The 17,924-nt window shown below is 37.6% G+C and overlaps 2 protein-coding genes across 2 annotated transcripts in view; one reads left to right on the top strand and one right to left on the bottom strand.

Annotated features, from left to right (window-relative positions):
- ddhd1b (DDHD domain containing 1b) overlaps nucleotides 1-2,856 on the bottom strand; it is a 55,327-nt gene extending 52,471 nt beyond the window's left edge. Inside the window, exons 1-2 of the mRNA XM_079474506.1 lie at nucleotides 1,804-2,856; nucleotides 1,376-1,552 (exon numbers count right to left, since the gene is read on the bottom strand). Coding sequence (XP_079330632.1) covers nucleotides 1,376-1,552; nucleotides 1,804-2,569 — 943 coding nt within the window. The 5' untranslated portion in view covers nucleotides 2,570-2,856. The remainder of the gene's footprint in view (nucleotides 1-1,375; nucleotides 1,553-1,803) is intronic.
- A 244-nt stretch (nucleotides 2,857-3,100) lies between these two features.
- Nucleotides 3,101-14,204, top strand: cgrrf1 (cell growth regulator with ring finger domain 1). Its single transcript, XM_079474468.1, has 6 exons — nucleotides 3,101-3,392; nucleotides 7,701-7,837; nucleotides 7,925-8,102; nucleotides 8,241-8,388; nucleotides 8,480-8,587; nucleotides 11,470-14,204. Exons 1-6 carry the CDS (start codon nucleotides 3,289-3,291, stop codon nucleotides 11,809-11,811), a joined length of 1,017 nt encoding a protein of 338 aa, XP_079330594.1. The 5' UTR covers nucleotides 3,101-3,288; the 3' UTR covers nucleotides 11,812-14,204.
- Nucleotides 14,205-17,924: the final 3,720 nt, after the last annotated feature.

The following is a 17,924-nucleotide window of genomic DNA, read 5'->3' as shown; positions in this document are numbered from 1 at the left end:
GGATTGACAGTGTGATATGATCGCCACCTCTGCTAACACAAGCACGATGCAAAATCATATAGAGAAAACAACCACAGCTCTTTACTAAAAGCTGTAGTGTTACCTGCTAAAAAAACAAAGCATATTTTTTTGCAACTACTGCCTGTCAGTTGAGTTTGTGAATAAAAATGTTGCAGTCTTTACATATTGTATATTACTGCTTAATATCATTCATTCAAATAGAAGTTTAATTTGTTTCATAAAATACAAGTTGATTTTATAATTCCACATTTTTTTGCATTTTGTGTTTTTAAGGTGAACAAGAGACTATTTTCCACTATATATTCCCCTATATATTTCATAATTGAGGATTTTTTTAAGTAATTTCTTTTTTTATATTTTATTTAATGTGAACACTTTATGTTTACATTAATCTTACAACATTATATAATTTTGTGGTTGAAAAGGGGTTAGGTTTTTTATCAATAGTTAGCATGTTCATGTCAAGTTTAGCTGAAAAATATAAGTTTTTAGTTGTTCCTCGAAAGGATGTGAGGACTGTAGCTGATTGGATTTAATTGTGAAGATTTTACCACCGGTAGGGATAGTGAAGGACAATGAGTGGGAGATTGATCTTGTGCCCTTCTTTTATGACTGTGTCAGTGTGTTATTGACGCAGTCATAAAAAGGTTTTACACCCACAACTTGAAATACATCCTGCAGTACAACATTGACCACTTCTGTTCAGTTGGCTTGTTAAGGGCAAAAAATGTATAATAAAAAATAAAATTATTATTCTAAATAACTTTTTTTGTATAACATATTTAATCAGATTTACCGATTGTTAGCGTTTTTATATGTGCTGGTCAATCATGAACAACAGGTAGGGTTGAACAGCTAGAGAATTGAGGGGCCACTGCAAATTTGAGTGGAGTATGTAATCTCACTCCAAACTTTTGATAAAACTTTAGACCCCTGGGTACACTACAGTATGGTTTTATTAGAAATACTGTGCTGTTTAAATCGAAATTTACTTTAGTAATGAAAAAAAGGAATTATAAAACTAATACAATAATCTAATACATTGGTTTAATCCCCCATATTGTGTGGGATGATCAATTTTACTTATTTCAATTAGATTAGAACACAGTAAAGATGCATGCAATGAGGCCAAAAAGATTCAATGTTAATGTTAATGGCTAATGTTCTGGTAAGTTTTTGTTTATCTAACAGAAATAATTAATTTATTACTTTTTGGTTCCTAAAGTCCAAATGCTAGTTTAGAAACTAACTTCCTAAAAACCAAAAATGAACCTTAAGAAATTACGTTACGCTGTTAGGTTAGCTCACTACATTTTCCAAGTAGCTTGCCCAACACTGTTGCATAAGCTATTACCATCCTTGCTGTCCACCGTGGTAGTCGCAACTTCTGTGTCAAACGTGTCTTTCATCTGCTGTCCTCGGAAACGTTCCAGGTGCTCCAGTTCTATGAGGTCACTATCCTCTTGCTCCAAAGGCAACCAAGTGCCATCTGTAAACCACTGGCCTCTCATGACCGGGATATGGTCTTGTTCTGTAAAAGAATGCTTCTTATAAAGGAACATTTCCAAAAACCTTAACAGTTTACACAAATAATTGGACAGTTACAGAAGAGAAGGGAATATTTTAAACAAATCGTGACTTGGAGAGAAGAAACCTTATAGACGGTTTGTTTTTTATATTTAAATGGACCTTAAAAAACCTTGGTAACAATGCAATTTACTTAAATGATTAGATAAATTGATTAGATTTAAATGATTAGATCATGCACAAAAAAATACTTACGGTTCCAGTATACAGGGTAACAGTCTTTCCTTTTAATGTCCACCTCGTAAAGCCCTCCGCGTACGCATACTGCCTCCACGTTAATGCTGTCTGAATCCAGGTCCGTCTCGTTTGTTAAACATGCACCATCCAAACTCTCGGGTGCTGCGACGGCCGCTGTTTGCCTCACGAAAGCCAGTGCTTCACATCCTGATACTGCTTCAAGTAAATACTCTGCATCTTCACCAGCATCTCTCAGCATGACCTCGTTCGGATTAAGTTCGCAAAATTGGCGATAAACCAGCTCCATTTTCAAAGAATCGTGACCAACAAACGGCTTCCAGGTCCTTTTATCCTCTTTGTAGAACCAACGCACCTCTTCGGGTCCGAGTTCTGTGACAACCTCACCACGGTGTCGGGAACTGTTTGAGCGATTGCGCTTTTTCGTTGCAACGTTCCCATCACTTTTGCTGTAGTTCGGGTCACCGGGAATGTCAAGATAATCTGTCTCCGGATCAGCAACGAGACGGTCATGATAGCCAGCATAAGTCTCTTCTACAAGGCCTAACATCAAACCGTCCTGGGATAGTACGCGTTGCCCTCGGGGCAGGGGAAGATTGCCGTCAATCCCCGACTGCACCGCATCCATCCGGCCGCAGATCGCATCGCCCGTGGGTTCATCAAAGCACGACGTGCAAGCATCATCCATCCTTCCCCATTCACAGCTGCTTAAATTGTCCTTGCTTCCCGGACAACTCAAAGACGTTTTTTCCTGACAAAAGCTCATCGCTTTCTAGAAAATAGCAAACGAAGTGATTTTAGCACCAATCGGTTGATTATAATAACAACAAATCTAATGATGCCAAAACCTCTCCTTCCCCCTGTGCGACCAACGCGTCTAGCATATGTATAGATGCGTCAGTCACGCGCCTCTGGCATTAACCCCATCTAAATAAACGCGTTTTTTTCGAACAATTTAAAGCGCAGAGACGACAAAATGTTCACTTCCAATATGCCCGCTCTACTCCTCCCGGTAGAGTCCATATGCTCGCTCCTCCCTCCGCCCGACATGGTAATCGGCGCGTTCTCAACGGGATAGATCACCCTCCGAAGGGACCTTCGGGAAGGGGACAGCACGCACATCGTCGCTCCAAATAAAGAGAAAGTGACGTTGTTTTTATCGCTCCGTTTGCCAAGTTAATTTTAAACGGACACATTAAGATATAAAATTGCTTTTTTTACTCCAGAGTTTACACACCAATAGCTTTACTCTTCGAAGGGAGTAGGACATAGGGGTAATCACTTCGGAATGGAACGCAGGCAATGTGTCACGTTGCGTCTGTCACGTGCGGGTCTAAGCAGTTTGGTCTTGGAGGCCACCGTAGCGGCTGTCTCAAACGGAAGTTTACGTTTCGCGTCATGCAGGGTAACAGAAGGACGCATTTTTTATTTTTAAAGTAAAATTATTAGCCAGTACGTACTCCTGTATCTGTATTTTTTTTTAGAATGGCTGCTGAATTTTTAGTAATTTTGTATGAGTATTCTCCTCTTTTTTACATTACTATTATATCTGTGTGTTTCATCATCACTGTGGCTGTGGTGCTGGGCTGGTAAGTTTATATTTTTTAGGATCAATAACTGTTTTTGTTACTAAGACTTTGATGTTATGGGTTCTGCATAAACTGTCTAATGTAACATACTTATTGTGAGAGACAAGAATTAGAGGCTGTATCCATACATAAGAATTAGAGGCTGTATCAACAGAACACCGGGAGCATAGCAGCGGAAACGTATTTTGATTCGTGTTTTTTGCCAGGGCAGAAGTTATGACTGTGCCATTGGTGAGCCGCTTAAGTTTAATGTTAATAAACAACGGAGGCAAAAATTTGTTGCTGCAGAGAATAAAGAAGGATGCCAGTGTGATTATAGAATACAGCACAAAAACAAACACATAAACGCATGTTATATGTATGCCTATGGCCAAAGCACAATCCGCTGCACGAAACTAGCTGCGTGGTCTTCACCACCCAAACCTCAACCTAAAATAAACCATGGGTAAACCAGTCATGTAATTAAACACACTGCATGCTGCACGGCTAGACAGCACATGGGTATCAACGCGTAACGTTACACATTCTGCCATAACTTTCTTACATTACTCCTGGCCTGGATGCAAAACTCCGAAAGTGGCCTGGATGCAAAACTCCGAAAGTGGCCTTTCTTTCTGGTTTGACACTGATGGAGTCGTGCATGTGGACATTAACGGTCATTTAAAAAAAGTAGTTTTTGCGCCATTTGGACAAGACTACACATGAAAGTTATGTTTGTACATAAGCAAAATCCAATCCAAAAGAGCCTGTTTGTGAAAATTAGGTAGCTTGAGGGGGAGTAAAACAAATTGTAGGCCTATACCACCAAATTGTGAAAATTTAAATTGGGGGAATAAATTCCAAATAGAGGTAGGATTATTGAGAAATCGTCTGAACCATTTTATTTATTTGAATTATTCATTGTATTGAAATCAATAAAGTTTAATCCACCCTTATTGTGAAAATGTATTAACACCGATTTCTTAAGATAATGAGATTTGTTTTTCCATAGGAAATGATATAGCATTCCATCAATTACTTTACATGTGGACTTATCAATGTACAATGACTGCAAGGCGAGACAGACCCTCGGCTTTAACAAGTCACCCCCTACCTGTTAAGGAGAGGTCTCTCTTTAGCCAACAGTTAAACCTTTTCTTTCTTTGAGTCTTCCAAGAACAGGACAGTATCATCTGCTAATTGGCTAATAATGTTCTCTGAATTTCCAATACTAATACCTTACTTGCTTTGATATATTAACTTAAAAATTGTGTCGCTATTAAAAAAAGATAGGAAATCCCTGTCTTACACCACATTTTGAATAGAACATGGGAGAAGTATTCTTACCTTACTTAATGGAACTATTACCATTTGTCCATTTTATAAAATGATTTACCAAATCCAATTCTATGTAGTGTTTGGAATAAAATCTCATGTTCTAACGCATCAAACGCTTTATTATAGTCTAAAGATAAATGAAAACTATCTTTTGAAATTAAACATAAAAAAAATTATATACTATTATTAAACGTATATTATTTGATATTCAGTATGTCTATTGGGCAGAAATCCTGATTGTGTTTCACCTATAACCGAACTGAGAACATTTAAGCTAAAACTAGTGCTATTATTTTGTAATCGTTGGATAGTACGGTGATTGGGTGCCAATTATCTATGAAAAGGGAATCTTTTTTAGATTTTGGTATTAATGGTATAAGGCCATGACATAAGGTAGGGGGAAAATATTTTTTCTCGAAAAACCTCTTATAGAAATGGTGCTACTTTTTGTTGATTGTGTAACTTCCTATCTGACATTTCAAGTAAGAGGCAAACATACAGACTCACGGTTTGACAACAGAACCCAAGCATAGGCAGCAGGATGGTGACGCAAGGACTTTTATTAACAATAAAAGACTAAACAAAACCCACAAGGGGGCAAAACAACAATAACAGGGGAATGATAACTCAGACTCCACAGAACATGGACTATCTGAAACTGGACTGAACTGGAAACTGAAACAACACTAGACATAAACTATACAATTTACTAAGACTTGACCGGATAATCCACATCAGCTATCTGTTTGGTATTTTCCATGACCGTTTCTTTCATGCTCGCGATTGATTAAGCATTGTCTTTCACCATTTTTTCCAGTGCATCCGAACGATTATTGATAAGATGAGAGATTTCTTTGAGTTGTGTGAGAATATAAGCGGTATCCAAGCTCTCTATTTTAAGACTGCCTGCAGTGTCTTCACACACAAATTTACTACAGAAATTTGCTGGGTTATTTAACTGCGATCATGAGATTACCGTAGTAGTCACACTTCGTGCACTCCAATGCCCTTTATGTCCACTTTGTGACGACCAGGATAGAACCGCAGTAGCTCAACAGCTAGCAGTCAAACCATTGGCTTAGCTTTTACATGGCAAGACAGAGTGTTCGAGAGTGAACATTTTTTCTTTTGAGAATAGTCTTTCGACACAACAAAAGGTCATATACTAAAGCAATAAGCCCCAAGAAGCCGTGGGTTACAGTGCATTTTAGTACAGCTAAGGGGCGTTGTTAGGCATGACGCGATGGGGCTTCGCGGGGCTTATTGCTTTTATAAAACGGTTAATCCATACGCATAGTAAAGTTTCATGAAATAAAACACAACAAATATTTTGTAATTATTTTAATAGAAATATATTCTTCCGCCAAACAAAGTAGTTCCTCAGAAACAGGTGCAGCTGTTTATCTATTAACATTAACATGTCTCTATTTTTATACATGAACATTGTTTTAAAGTCAATAAACATACGTGTAACAAAGTTCCATAAAAGGGAAGGAAGGAGACGGGAAACGGCGAACATAAACAAACTTTTAATTAATAAATAACTCAAACGTAAATACCACACCATAAAATCCAGGCCTGTTCCTCTCTCACTGACGGTCCGGTCGTTCGTCCTCTTATGCTCCACAATCTCCTCCGTGATACGAGACCGTCGCACGTACAGCTGACGCTCGTAAACACTCATGCACCGGCCTCGCATTCCGACTCTCGTCCCGCCTACCTCACATTACCTTTTCCGGCACACCAGGACTGAAAACAACGAACAGAGCACATAGTCTGTTTATGAGTATTCACCTCATTTCTAGACTTTTTGATGTCTTCAATTTCTCTTTCATTAATTTCAGCGTGTCGTCTTTGTTATTGGTCTAATTTGTCTGTCATGTCAATCTCTTCACAAAGTCGGACATTTTGACAATTATTTCGCTGTACATAACAAGAGTGGCACAGTGATTCTAGGTAATGTGGTCAGCCATTATATATCGGGATATTTTATAACGGCTTAGATCTCCGCTCAACCAATCAGAATCAAGGACCAGAACTGACCGTTTTATAAAGTGAAATCGGTATCTTTACCACTCTACTCATTTTCTTCTTGCTCATCTTCTTGCTCATCAAACAGAATATTGTGCACCCGTTATCGCAGCATATAAATTAAACACTTGGTGCAAAAGATGTTACGCAAAACACACGACATAATTAAACAAATAACTTTGAAAACAGCGGGGAGCATTTGGTCGATTGACCAGAGTAACAAATCAACAATTTCTTATCTGAAGCAATCAAAAATCTGAGGGGGCCGTCCGTGTAAATGAGGGGGCCCAGGTCTCGTAGCTACGCTACCGGGTCATGTGCTGGTTTAAGCTGGTCATTTGCTGGTTAACAGTCTAAATTGCAACAATTAACATTATCATGTTATTTTAGCCATACTCTTCTCTAGAAAGTAATTATACCTGTCCCACCTTTCGTGGATAAAACATTTCGATTAACTTGAACAAGCAAAAAGTGTCATAAAATATTAAATAAGTGTCATAAAAACCATGTAAATGTAACTTTTATTTGTAACACTAATTTCATGTTTTAACAAATATTATAAGTCGATTATTTGTGTTGCTTGAAAATTTATTTGCAGATATAACCTTATAATTCTTAATAGAAAGTGCTTTTTTCTGTGTTTGACCTGTTCAAAAGAATCTTCATTTACAAATTTCAGAAAAGGTTGATATTGTATATTTAGAATAAATTTAGGGTCTCTGTCTTTTTTCACGTTTGAAACAGATTTGTTCCTCATATCATTTTTGCTATAAGAAATGCAAAAACTTTAAAGCTCAATATCTCAAAACTACTCGCAGAAAGAACCTTATAATTCCAAGGTGACGAAATATATGTTGATCTCAGTCCTTTCCTGGACTGGGTTGTAGAACTTTAGTTCCCTCTTTAAAAGCAGAACTTGCTAGCTTCACCCCTTTTCGTAACAAACTTTTCTTTGTAAAGGTTTGGATTTGATGTTCCAGTCATTTTACGCAGCTCAGACGATGCTGAATCTCTCGCACCTGTTCCTGAAAGAAAGATGATGGTGGTAACCAATCCATTTGCCTTGGAGATGAGCTCTACAGCTGGTACAGTAACTGGTGAGAATTTGCTAATAAAAAATGATGAATCGATGTAAATACTGCAAGCTGTAATCAGTGAATGAATGTGCTTTTGCATTATGTCAGAGGGGCTGAGCTTGCAGGCATACTGCCTTGAAGACTGTGTCCTCTGTTGTTTCTGGGGTTGTGAGGTCCGTGCTCTTCAGTCAGCCCTTGAAAGTCATCAGCATGGGCCTAGACTTTGTACCCCAGAGCTATTTCAAGATGCTCTGGAATTCAGATACCACCTCTGTCAAAACTTCAAGTATCCTTCCTCTGTCTGTTAGAAGTAGCTTTTTTTATAAACATTCCAATATACCACAAGTGAATGCATATGAAAAAGATAAAACAAATAGATTAACTATGACACAAACTTTATTTTATGTCCTAAATGGATTATCAGATTACAGAGAGAGAAAAGGGAGGAATGCTTTACCCAAATGCAACCAGAACTCAGAGTGAATGATTTTGGATGTTTGCCCCGGGATCGATATCCCCTGGTGGCTGTGTTGATGCTGACCAATCCAGAAACAAGGGACAACTACAATATTGTAAGCAACAGAGACACATTACTAAATTTAAAGATGGGAATGTTTGTAAGTAATTAATAGTGAAAAGAATTGTTCTCTATTACTTATCCAGGTGGCTAGTGTGACAGTGCTCCATGTCCCTGATGACAAATACAGAATCTCTGCCAGAATTTTGTTCCAGTATCTTCTCACAGTAAATGGGAGCTTGTATGATTTGAAGGTATGGCAAACATATTTACAACATTTTCTCATTATATAATATGTAGTTAGTCTAAAGGCCCCCAATCCAAAAAATAAAAAATGCACTTTTAAATGTTACATTTCTCAGTAAGCTGATGTCACTTTGATTGAGCCTTGCCTATGACTGCTGATGGAGTGCTGTCTCAGCCCTCATCTAGTTGTACACTGTTTCACGCTGGACTACTTACAGTGAGCTACAAGAATGTTTTTTAAACAAACAAGGTGTTTTGTTATTTGATGCAAGATCGAAAATACGTCTTCATTTACTCCCGAAATCTGATCCGCTGAAGACGTTGTCTTAACACCGGGATGCTTCACAAATTAATGTTAGTAAAATGCGGCAGTCATGGGCAGGGCCAGACGGAATCTGCAGACTTCCTTTGTTAATTCTGCGCAGAATTATTTTCTTTATCTGCGGAATAGTTTCTAAATTGTTTGAATTTTCTTCTTTTAAATAAATGTGTTAAAAGATTTGAGAGAATTGGCCTTTAAACTTTACAAAATAAAAGCATTTACAAATCAGCTGTCAAAATTGCAATTAAACCTAAATAAAAACGTTATGAACATGTTTTATAAACACCATTATTGAATATAGACCGTGTTTATTTATAATATACATTTTACATGCAGAATGACATTTTTATAAAGATGATCATAGATGTAAACTGTGCGCTGTTCACAGCTTTAAACTATGGCGATCTCAGTAGTGTTTTTGACTACTTTAATGGATCTTTCAGTGATACAGTTTCAGCACATGAGATGAAGAAGAAAGGAATTAATGTGGAAAAAAAACATAAACACTTTAACAAACTTGTTCGCTCATTGCATTGTTGTGTGTGAGTTTGCTGCGTCTGATTACACAGCGCTTCTTAAACCCAAGTAGAATGTGAAGGTTAAGCTTGCTTTTATCAACACAAACACATAATGCAATACGAACATGACAACCATATCGTGTGGACATTTATATAGACAGGCTGCTTAATTAGTGGTTTTTATTTTTGCTTTGCGTGAGGTAAAATTTGCTTGTTCTGTAGCCTACTTTAGAAACGATCGCGATCTATAAGATTCGCTTGAAAAGTAGACTGTGGATGTCTTTGGAATCGATCACGCCATAAAATCGTCAGATTGCAATCCTAAACAGCAGAGTAGCCTACTTGATGCGTACTCAATCAAATACACGGTACTATTCCGCGGACACACGTGGACTCCGTCTGGCTCTGGGGCCTCATTTATAAAACCTTGCGTAGGATTTGCGTCAGAAGTGGCGTACAGATGAAACATAGGATGTGCGTACGCACAAAAATATTCAGATTTATTAAACTGTGTGCACGCACATCCTACGCAGTTTTCCCTTAATAAATCACAATCAATTCTAAATGTAGGGCAGGTTTTGCGGCTTCATGTCACGCCCATAGTTGCCCATAAATAGTCCGTGAAACGCCCACAAGTTAATATTCATCGATTGCGAAATCATGGCAAACACAGAGAGGAAATCAAAAAAACATAACTTCACTCAATGTGAAGTAGTTATGATTGGCGAGGTGGAAAAGAGGAGAAAAATGTTGTTTGGAGGGCACAGTGTGGGCATTACTAAAAGGCACTTGAGTGGCAAAAGATTGCCGAAACCGTAAATGCTGTAGCCTCACAACCTCGGACCATGGCAGAAATAATAAAGAAATGGTCGGACATCAAAGTCGAGGCAAAAAAGCGTCTAGTGCTCCATCTCCAGAGTGTGTCAGCCACGGGTGGGGGAAAGGGGACACCGGAGCTGATGAAGACATTTTTTTTTATGAAAACAACTTTCCCCAGTGGACAATTAATACATCTATCTATGTATCTATCTGTCTATCAAATTGCATCTATCTGCTCCGCCAGATGGACACATTGACGAGAATATCAGTTTTGTACATTATTTCGTTCTGTTTACCCTATTATTTATGAGGATGAATTGCATAACATGCCAAGATTCTTGCAGAACATATTTCACTTTTCTTTCTGCAAATATGTGTTAATTTGCATTTCTGTTGTAATTTCTGTTTGATTTTGTTTGTTTTACACTGCAGATCGATCAAACGGGTGTTCGTGTAGGCTGTTAATTGTAAGACTTGCTTTGTGAAGTCTTCGTGTTATTTATGAGAGGCAGTATTGCCATTTCTTTTACACACTTTCACGTGTTTCTTCCATCTGCCGACGGTGTCGCCATTTCTCATTTCACCCGTTTTTTGTGCGTACGCATGGGTCAGAGCTTGTGTGAAGGACCGCACATTTTCCCGTCAAGTTTGCTTTTTATAAATACCAATTATTGCATAGAGAGCGGCGTACACCTTCTTTTGTGCGTACGCAACGTTTATAAATGAGGCCCCTGGTCATGGGTTATTTTTTTAACCTTATAAAACAATGTGAAAGTTGTAAAATCAACACGTTTGTGCCTTCCCTCATAGAGAGCATGTTTTCCGTTTTAACAGATATTTAATTTTTGTGACGCATTTATCATGTGAACTTTCACTTATAACAGCAATGTGCACGTTGTAAAGACAAGTCGTTCGTGGATTCACTTAGAGATACCGTGTTTTCAGTTTTTATAGATATGATGCGTTTATCATGTGAACTTTCACTTATATGAGCATTGTGCCGGATTTAAAGACGTGATATGTTTGTCCATTTGCTCAGAAAACAGCATGCTCAGTTTTTAAACAAATAATGATTTGGGGCCCTTTAGAGATTTATTTTGATCATATTTAACATTCCCGACCTTGTATTTCTAGATTGTAATTGAGGACCGTACTTAATTATGTGCTGTTAATTGACTGTTATGTCTAGAGAGGATTTGTGAACTATAAAGCTCTGCTCTTTCTTTCACAGCCTCTCTTTATGTCAGCTGACAATAGCAATCTCTCTGGAACCGATGAACCATCAACTACCAGAGAAGGGTCAGGGCTACAATACAAAGATCTCGATGAAAACGGGGAGGAGTCAGAATCAGAAAAGGAGTGGACAGATAACCTAGGCAGAGATTGTGTGGTGTGTCAGAATGCACCAATAAACAGAGTGCTATTACCATGCAGACATGCATGCGTATGCGATGGCTGCGTGTGCCACTTCCTGCACTGTCCGATCTGCAGAGCTTTTGTCCTAGAGTCTTTTTCTTTGTCTAACAGTCCAACTCATGAGGAGGATAAGGAGGAAGACTTACTGGAAGAATGAACCAGTCATAATTAATTTGTAAACAATTTTTTATTGGACTAGTCTGGACATTGTAAAATAAACATTGTAGTATCTTTACACCGTGTCTACACCGGACGCGACCAACAAAATGCACTAGAAACGCTTTAGAACACATACATATTTTTCATTTTGTACACACTGGATGCTGCACGCGCCTGTCACATCCGGTGTAGACATGGTATTAGGGTCAAGAGATGCAAGGCAGCTGTTTTATAACCTTTCAGTAGGATAAGCAACTGTTATTCTAGCATTATATAGTGTTATTTTGGGCCTTGAAATTTGAGATGCTCAAGATAGAGATTTTTATTTATGTTTATAGAAGAGAATATTTATTTTTTCTGTATAGTTGTTAAAATAACAAATACATGCTTCAAATGGATAGTTTTCATAACTAGATCATAACTCTCTGTAAAATCAATTTTAATCATCTCCAAAATGTTCCCCCGTTATACTGCGATAACCACAGAGTACCGGGAGAACCAATGTTCCCACAATCTGTGCTACCTCCTCAGAATGTGTTGTCAAATTAATCTGACAAAATACACTTCTCAGAATCATCTACCATTAATTTCAGTTTTCCTGTAGCTAAATGGTAAGAGCAAGGTGTTAACAGGGGATTGCACATACTTAGCAACAAATGTATAGGATAATGCTATGTAAGTGTCTGCCAAATGCAAAAATGTAAATGTAAGAATGTAAATGTAGGTAATGTATTCTGTCAGCCTTACATGCCCCTAGAATGTGCTACCACTCTGACTATGGGTTGTGTCTGAACACCTATGGCCAGTTGTTCAAAGATAATCTGTCAACTATCAAATTGGATCAAATCTTAAAAGTGGGTTTTTCAAAAGAAAACAAAATGGGTCTGGATTAGCTGAGAATCCATCTCAGAGCTGGTCATTTGTGCGATCATAGGTTCAAATCTGCTGAGAAAACAAAACCTATCTGACCCTTTTCAAGTCTACACAGAATATTGAATTTTAAGGCTCAGACATCAGACATCGCAGCATTGATGAGTAAAGGACGAAACAAACGTCAGTGTCACTCACTCAAGCTTCAAATGACACATCATTGGTATCACTGATCTTACTATTTTTTTCAATTGACTTTTACTCCATTGTGGCTATTACGCTGTTAAAAGCAGCTTTACAAGGCTGGCTGTATGCCGTAAATGAAAAACAAATAGTTATTTTAAAAGGGGGCGGGATCACTCGAAATTAAGTTGAAATTACGGCAAGAGATCAAATGATGCTATGCGTTCCAAAGCATAACAGTGGTGTTTTAATGTCTGTACACTCTCTGTATCATTCCCTATCTTCTATCTTGTAGACTTTGCATCATTCCCCATGTAGGACATAATAAATGTGTGAACAAGAGGCTGATATGAGGCGCAGTTTCAGCAGCTAGTGAAGGGCTAGCATGTAATTTTATTGATGTCCTTGCGGCATATTTTTATAAAAGGAAAAAAATTTTTTTTTAATTTCACTGGGCCTTAAACTTTGTATAACTGTCACAGACATTGTATTCATCTTCCCCAAAGTGTTTTAATTTTAATGCATTTTGAAGCTGTGCATGTTTAAACTTTCAAGTGATTTGACTCGCAGATGTTTTTTCTGACATGAGTGACATGCACATCCAATGCACATGCGTGCACAGACAGATACAAAACCAGATTCTACTTGCTCTTTAACTGTCACTCAAGATTCAAACAAAACACAGTCAGTTATGTCTTATGTGAATGCAAATAATGGATGTGATCAGCATTAGCTCTTAAAGTGACAGTAACCTAATAAACCTGTTGCTGTCTCTGTTATAAGTCTATTTATTACAACATTTGAGAGTAAAACAGCAACTTCATTGTTAGTTCATTTTAGTTATAGCACTAAATTAGATGTTACTGTAAAGTGTTACCAAACATTTGACGATCTATAGTTCGTTTCATCAGACGAGCGCACCAGGACCATCGTCAACTGCTGTGTTTGTTTATCGGTCTGGCTAGTGTCAAATAATATAACTATTTATATTTTAAGTTCACTGTATATCTAAAACCACCAGCATGGTTTACCCATGCACATGAATATTGTTTTGATATTGCAAAAAAACGTATTAAGTCACCATTTTATGTGTCCAAGTAATGTCTAGAGAAATGAAATAATTTTTTATGTTTTTGTGTTGTTGTTTTATGTTCAAAGCTAAAGTATGAAAATCACTTCTCAAAGAAATCACTTTTCTTAATTGTGTAGCATTTGATGCAACGACAAATTCAAGTTCACAGTATTTTATGCAAATTAGTGCGTTAGGGTGTTAAATAAACGATTAGTTGAATTTTCTTGTATGTTAATTTTATTAAATAAACTATTTGTTGAATGGTTCATGTGTCTTTGTCGTGTTTAAAGAAACCATATGGGACAATGATTTCTAACGGTTGAGCTTGGTTTCGCAGTCTAAATTCAAAATGTTGTAGAGGCAAGTAGCTAAATAACGGTTCTTCTCGGTTTCTTTTTCTTTTTTTCCGAAATTTACAGGCACTCTATTATTTGCAAATGTGAACTGGAAGTTAAGGGCAGTCCACGAATGCATATGCGCAGTAACATTTGTTTTGGTTTCTTTGAAACCATCTATAAGCACTTTCTAATTATTTTTAAGATCTATGAGCATTTTTGAAGTATTACATAAATCTATATTACCATTGCAATACATGTTGACTTATTCTATGTATTTGTTTGTTTGTCAATCGATTCTCCTAAGATAACTATTTATTAATTCACACCTTGACACATAATAGTCACATCTATGTGATCAGCCTCAAAACACATTCAAACTGCTGAATTTTCATCATAATCAGACAATGTTTGAGGAAATTATAATACACTTCCTGAATATAATATTTGTTTACAAAGTAAACAGTGGCAAATTTACTATTCTTTCACAATTTGTTACTATTATTTTGCTATTTAACATCCCATATCTATGTCCATACAGCAAAGTTGCAATGAATAACCATGCACTGTCAAAGAGGAGTACAAAAAGGTTTCCAAAAATTGAAAAGAAAATGTCTAACTTCCTGTTGGGCAGAGCTAATTCAAGCGAACAAATAAAATGTTCACTTCATAGGGATAGTGTCAATCCAAAATTTGTTAAAATCAGATCAATTTTGAGTCAGCTACAACAATAAATAGATAATCTTGACGGTTGCATCTCATTTAAATCAATTGTTTGCCATTATGTCATTGTTTTGTCATGTAACTTTACTTTGTAGTAGCACCTATCGTACTATTGCTCTTGTATATTGCTCCCTGAACTCTTTGTAAGTCGCTTTTGATAAAAGCGTCTGCTATACCAAACCATCAAGATAAGACTACTGTAACGTGAGGGTTTGATATGTGGTGCTGGATCACTCTTTATGAGAATAGACGGCAGGATGGAGACGGATAACTTTCACAAGCAGTACTTTATTTTTTTACTTTTTCAACTCACCAACACTCCACTTCCTTGTTCATACCTTTCACTTGACTAGAACTTAGACTGAGGTATACGTAATGGAATCGAAGAAGCAGATTCAACCGAATATCCTGACGGCGTTAACTATGTAAACATGTAAATACATTTCTAATAAATTAACTCCAATTCTAAACCTTACACTACTTTACGACCCAATGGGATGTAGGGAGATGTGCTCTGTTTAGTCACTGGGGGGACAGACATACAGTCCTATTTACATTTATATAGAAATGTACATATATCCATTTATAACCTTACCATGTATTGATGTTCTTGATAATGTGTCTGTCTTAAACATTTACCCATAGTAGTTTGAATGAATGTGTATAACTACTGGAAGTATTAGATTTGCTCATTTAACCAAGATGATATGAAGATCATGTTTGGGGTCTATGACCTGGATTTATGATTTCCTTAATGCTAACGTTTGTTGTGTTTTGGTGACTCTTTTTATATTAGATTTATTAAACTCTTAGACGTTTTCATACTGAACATCCAATCAGCTTCCACATGCAAAACAAATGTAAGACTGTAAAATATGTATATTAAATAACGATTATTATACGTATTTTACTAAGAACTAAACTAATTCCTTGACTGAAACTGATGTTTTAAATAACTAATTTCAGGGATGTGATCTTGATAGATCTAGTGGATAATCATATTTGGTGAGCTAAGCTCATCATTATTTTAACATGCAGCTAAAACCGCTACACATGACTTTTCGGATATTCTAAGGGCATCAAAAACACATTTAGGCCCTAGGTGGCACTACAGAGCCAATGAGGGCTACCTTTGCCGAGTTTGGATTTCAAATACAAAATTGTCTTAAATTACATGTGTGCGTGAAATTCCATGACAATCATAAAACCTGTAAACCATTGCAGGGACATATGAAAACTCCACATTCCATCCAACAAGGGAAACTTCCTTTTGGGTGTAGTCAAACAAATCTAGGTATACTTGACACTTCATGCAAAGGACAATCATCGTACCAAATCTTTGAATAAAAGCGTCTGCTAAATGACTAAATGTGCCCATCCATGCAACTTCATCCCAACCATTAGATGAGTTTGTGGGTGCTATTCAGCTGCATGTCAGTTCAATACAGAACTTTCTTATTTTCTCCAAACCTGACAAGGGTGCTAAATTTGGCTAAAAACTTTTTGAGCATTGGCAGTGCCTTAAAAATCGGTGCAAAGTGCCAGAAAAAAAGATTTGTAGCTGCAAGCAGCGATGATCTCTTGCACAAGTGCCACCGCCATCGGGTGCCACCGCCATCTGTTGGCTTCAGCAGGTGTGCATTTGGCAAAAGGGACACAGGGGTCATGACAGCAATCGACCCCAACTTCAGATAAGGGAATTTGTTAAATAAATCTTGTTTGTTCTCTGTGTTTGTTAAAAATGAAATCTTGTATTTGCAAACAGTCCTGGAACCAATCCACCTCATAGCCAATCTGCAATAGGCTATCAATCAACATTTATTTATAAAGCCCTTTACAATACACAAGGTGACCAAAAGTATGGTAATAATAACTGCATATTATTAGAAAATGAAAGTGTTTTTTTTTACCGTGTATGCACATAAACTTGTTGTTGGACACTTCATAAACCAAAGTAGGATCTTCAAAACCACAAAGAATTTACTCTTTGAACATTGTGTCCTCAGTTTTTTTCCACTGTCATTGAGGAGCCCGGCCACATGACAAAGAAAGCTTATCCTGATTGGGCCTCTTGTGTGCATTCAAAGTGCTGATTGGCTTGCAAATAGAACCTTATAGCGCCAAATTATAATTAGATTTTGTAGATGGAAACTTTTTGTTTCCTGGGGTGATGCCTGATCCCCCCAATGTTTGTACCTTGATCTCGGGACATCCAGCAGAAGTTGATTTGTTGACCTGAAAGCCCTATTTGGCTGACAAAGAGTCAGCATCTCAGTCAATCGAGGCCATTGAGAGCTATAAAAACCAATAATACAATTTTAAACTCAACTCTAAATTAAACTTGAAGCCAGTGAAGCTAACATATTATATGTATAGAGCCAACAGCCAGCAACGTTGGTGGTCCCGTGCTGAGTCTGAGCCGGGATCTGTTCTCTGGAGTGCAGAAAGACGAGACCACAGTTGGCAGTGGAGACAGTCGCAGAGAGACCCAGTGAGTGCAGGAGACGGCTCCACTAATAGCGAGTGGAGTGACAACAGCCCGCGGAGTATGGGATCCTCTCGGCGGCAGCAAAGCCCGCTATGGGTGACGCAGACGTGGTGGGAATAATTCCATTGGGCGTGGGAAGACAGAGCTATCTGGGGAAATGTAAATAGAGGTAATCTACCAACAACACGCATACACTCGACAAGATATCCAGCGAAAAAAGGCAAGACAAGATTATTCAGGGGAACAGGGCAAGACAAGATTAAACTAGGATAAGAAGCCACGGTACGTGAAACTAAGTTTTACGATCGCACAAAGGGAGTGTGCAGTGGTGAGGATTAAATAGGGCCAACTAAATGAACACCAGGTGCAGACAGTGAACTAATGCGGGCAGTAATAGGAGGCCGCAGGTGTGGCACATAACACTCAGATCGCACACCTGT

The sequence above is a fragment of the Barbatula barbatula genome, assembly GCF_947034865.1.
Source record: "Barbatula barbatula genome assembly, chromosome: 15".
NCBI lineage: Eukaryota > Metazoa > Chordata > Actinopteri > Cypriniformes > Nemacheilidae > Barbatula > Barbatula barbatula.
Note: the sequence above shows the minus strand (reverse complement) of the source record. Positions and strands in the feature narration are given on the sequence as shown.

Bases quoted from the DNA above. Each gene is read 5' to 3' on its own strand.
- cgrrf1 (XM_079474468.1), top strand. From the start codon at position 3,289: ATGGCTGCTGAATTTTTAGTAATTTTGTATGAGTATTCTCCTCTTTTT. The intron at 3,393-7,700 runs GTAAGTTTATAT...TTCTTTGTAAAG, and splicing joins GTGGCTGTGGTGCTGGGCTG to GTTTGGATTTGATGTTCCAG. The intron at 8,103-8,240 runs GTATCCTTCCTC...ATGGATTATCAG, and splicing joins CACCTCTGTCAAAACTTCAA to ATTACAGAGAGAGAAAAGGG.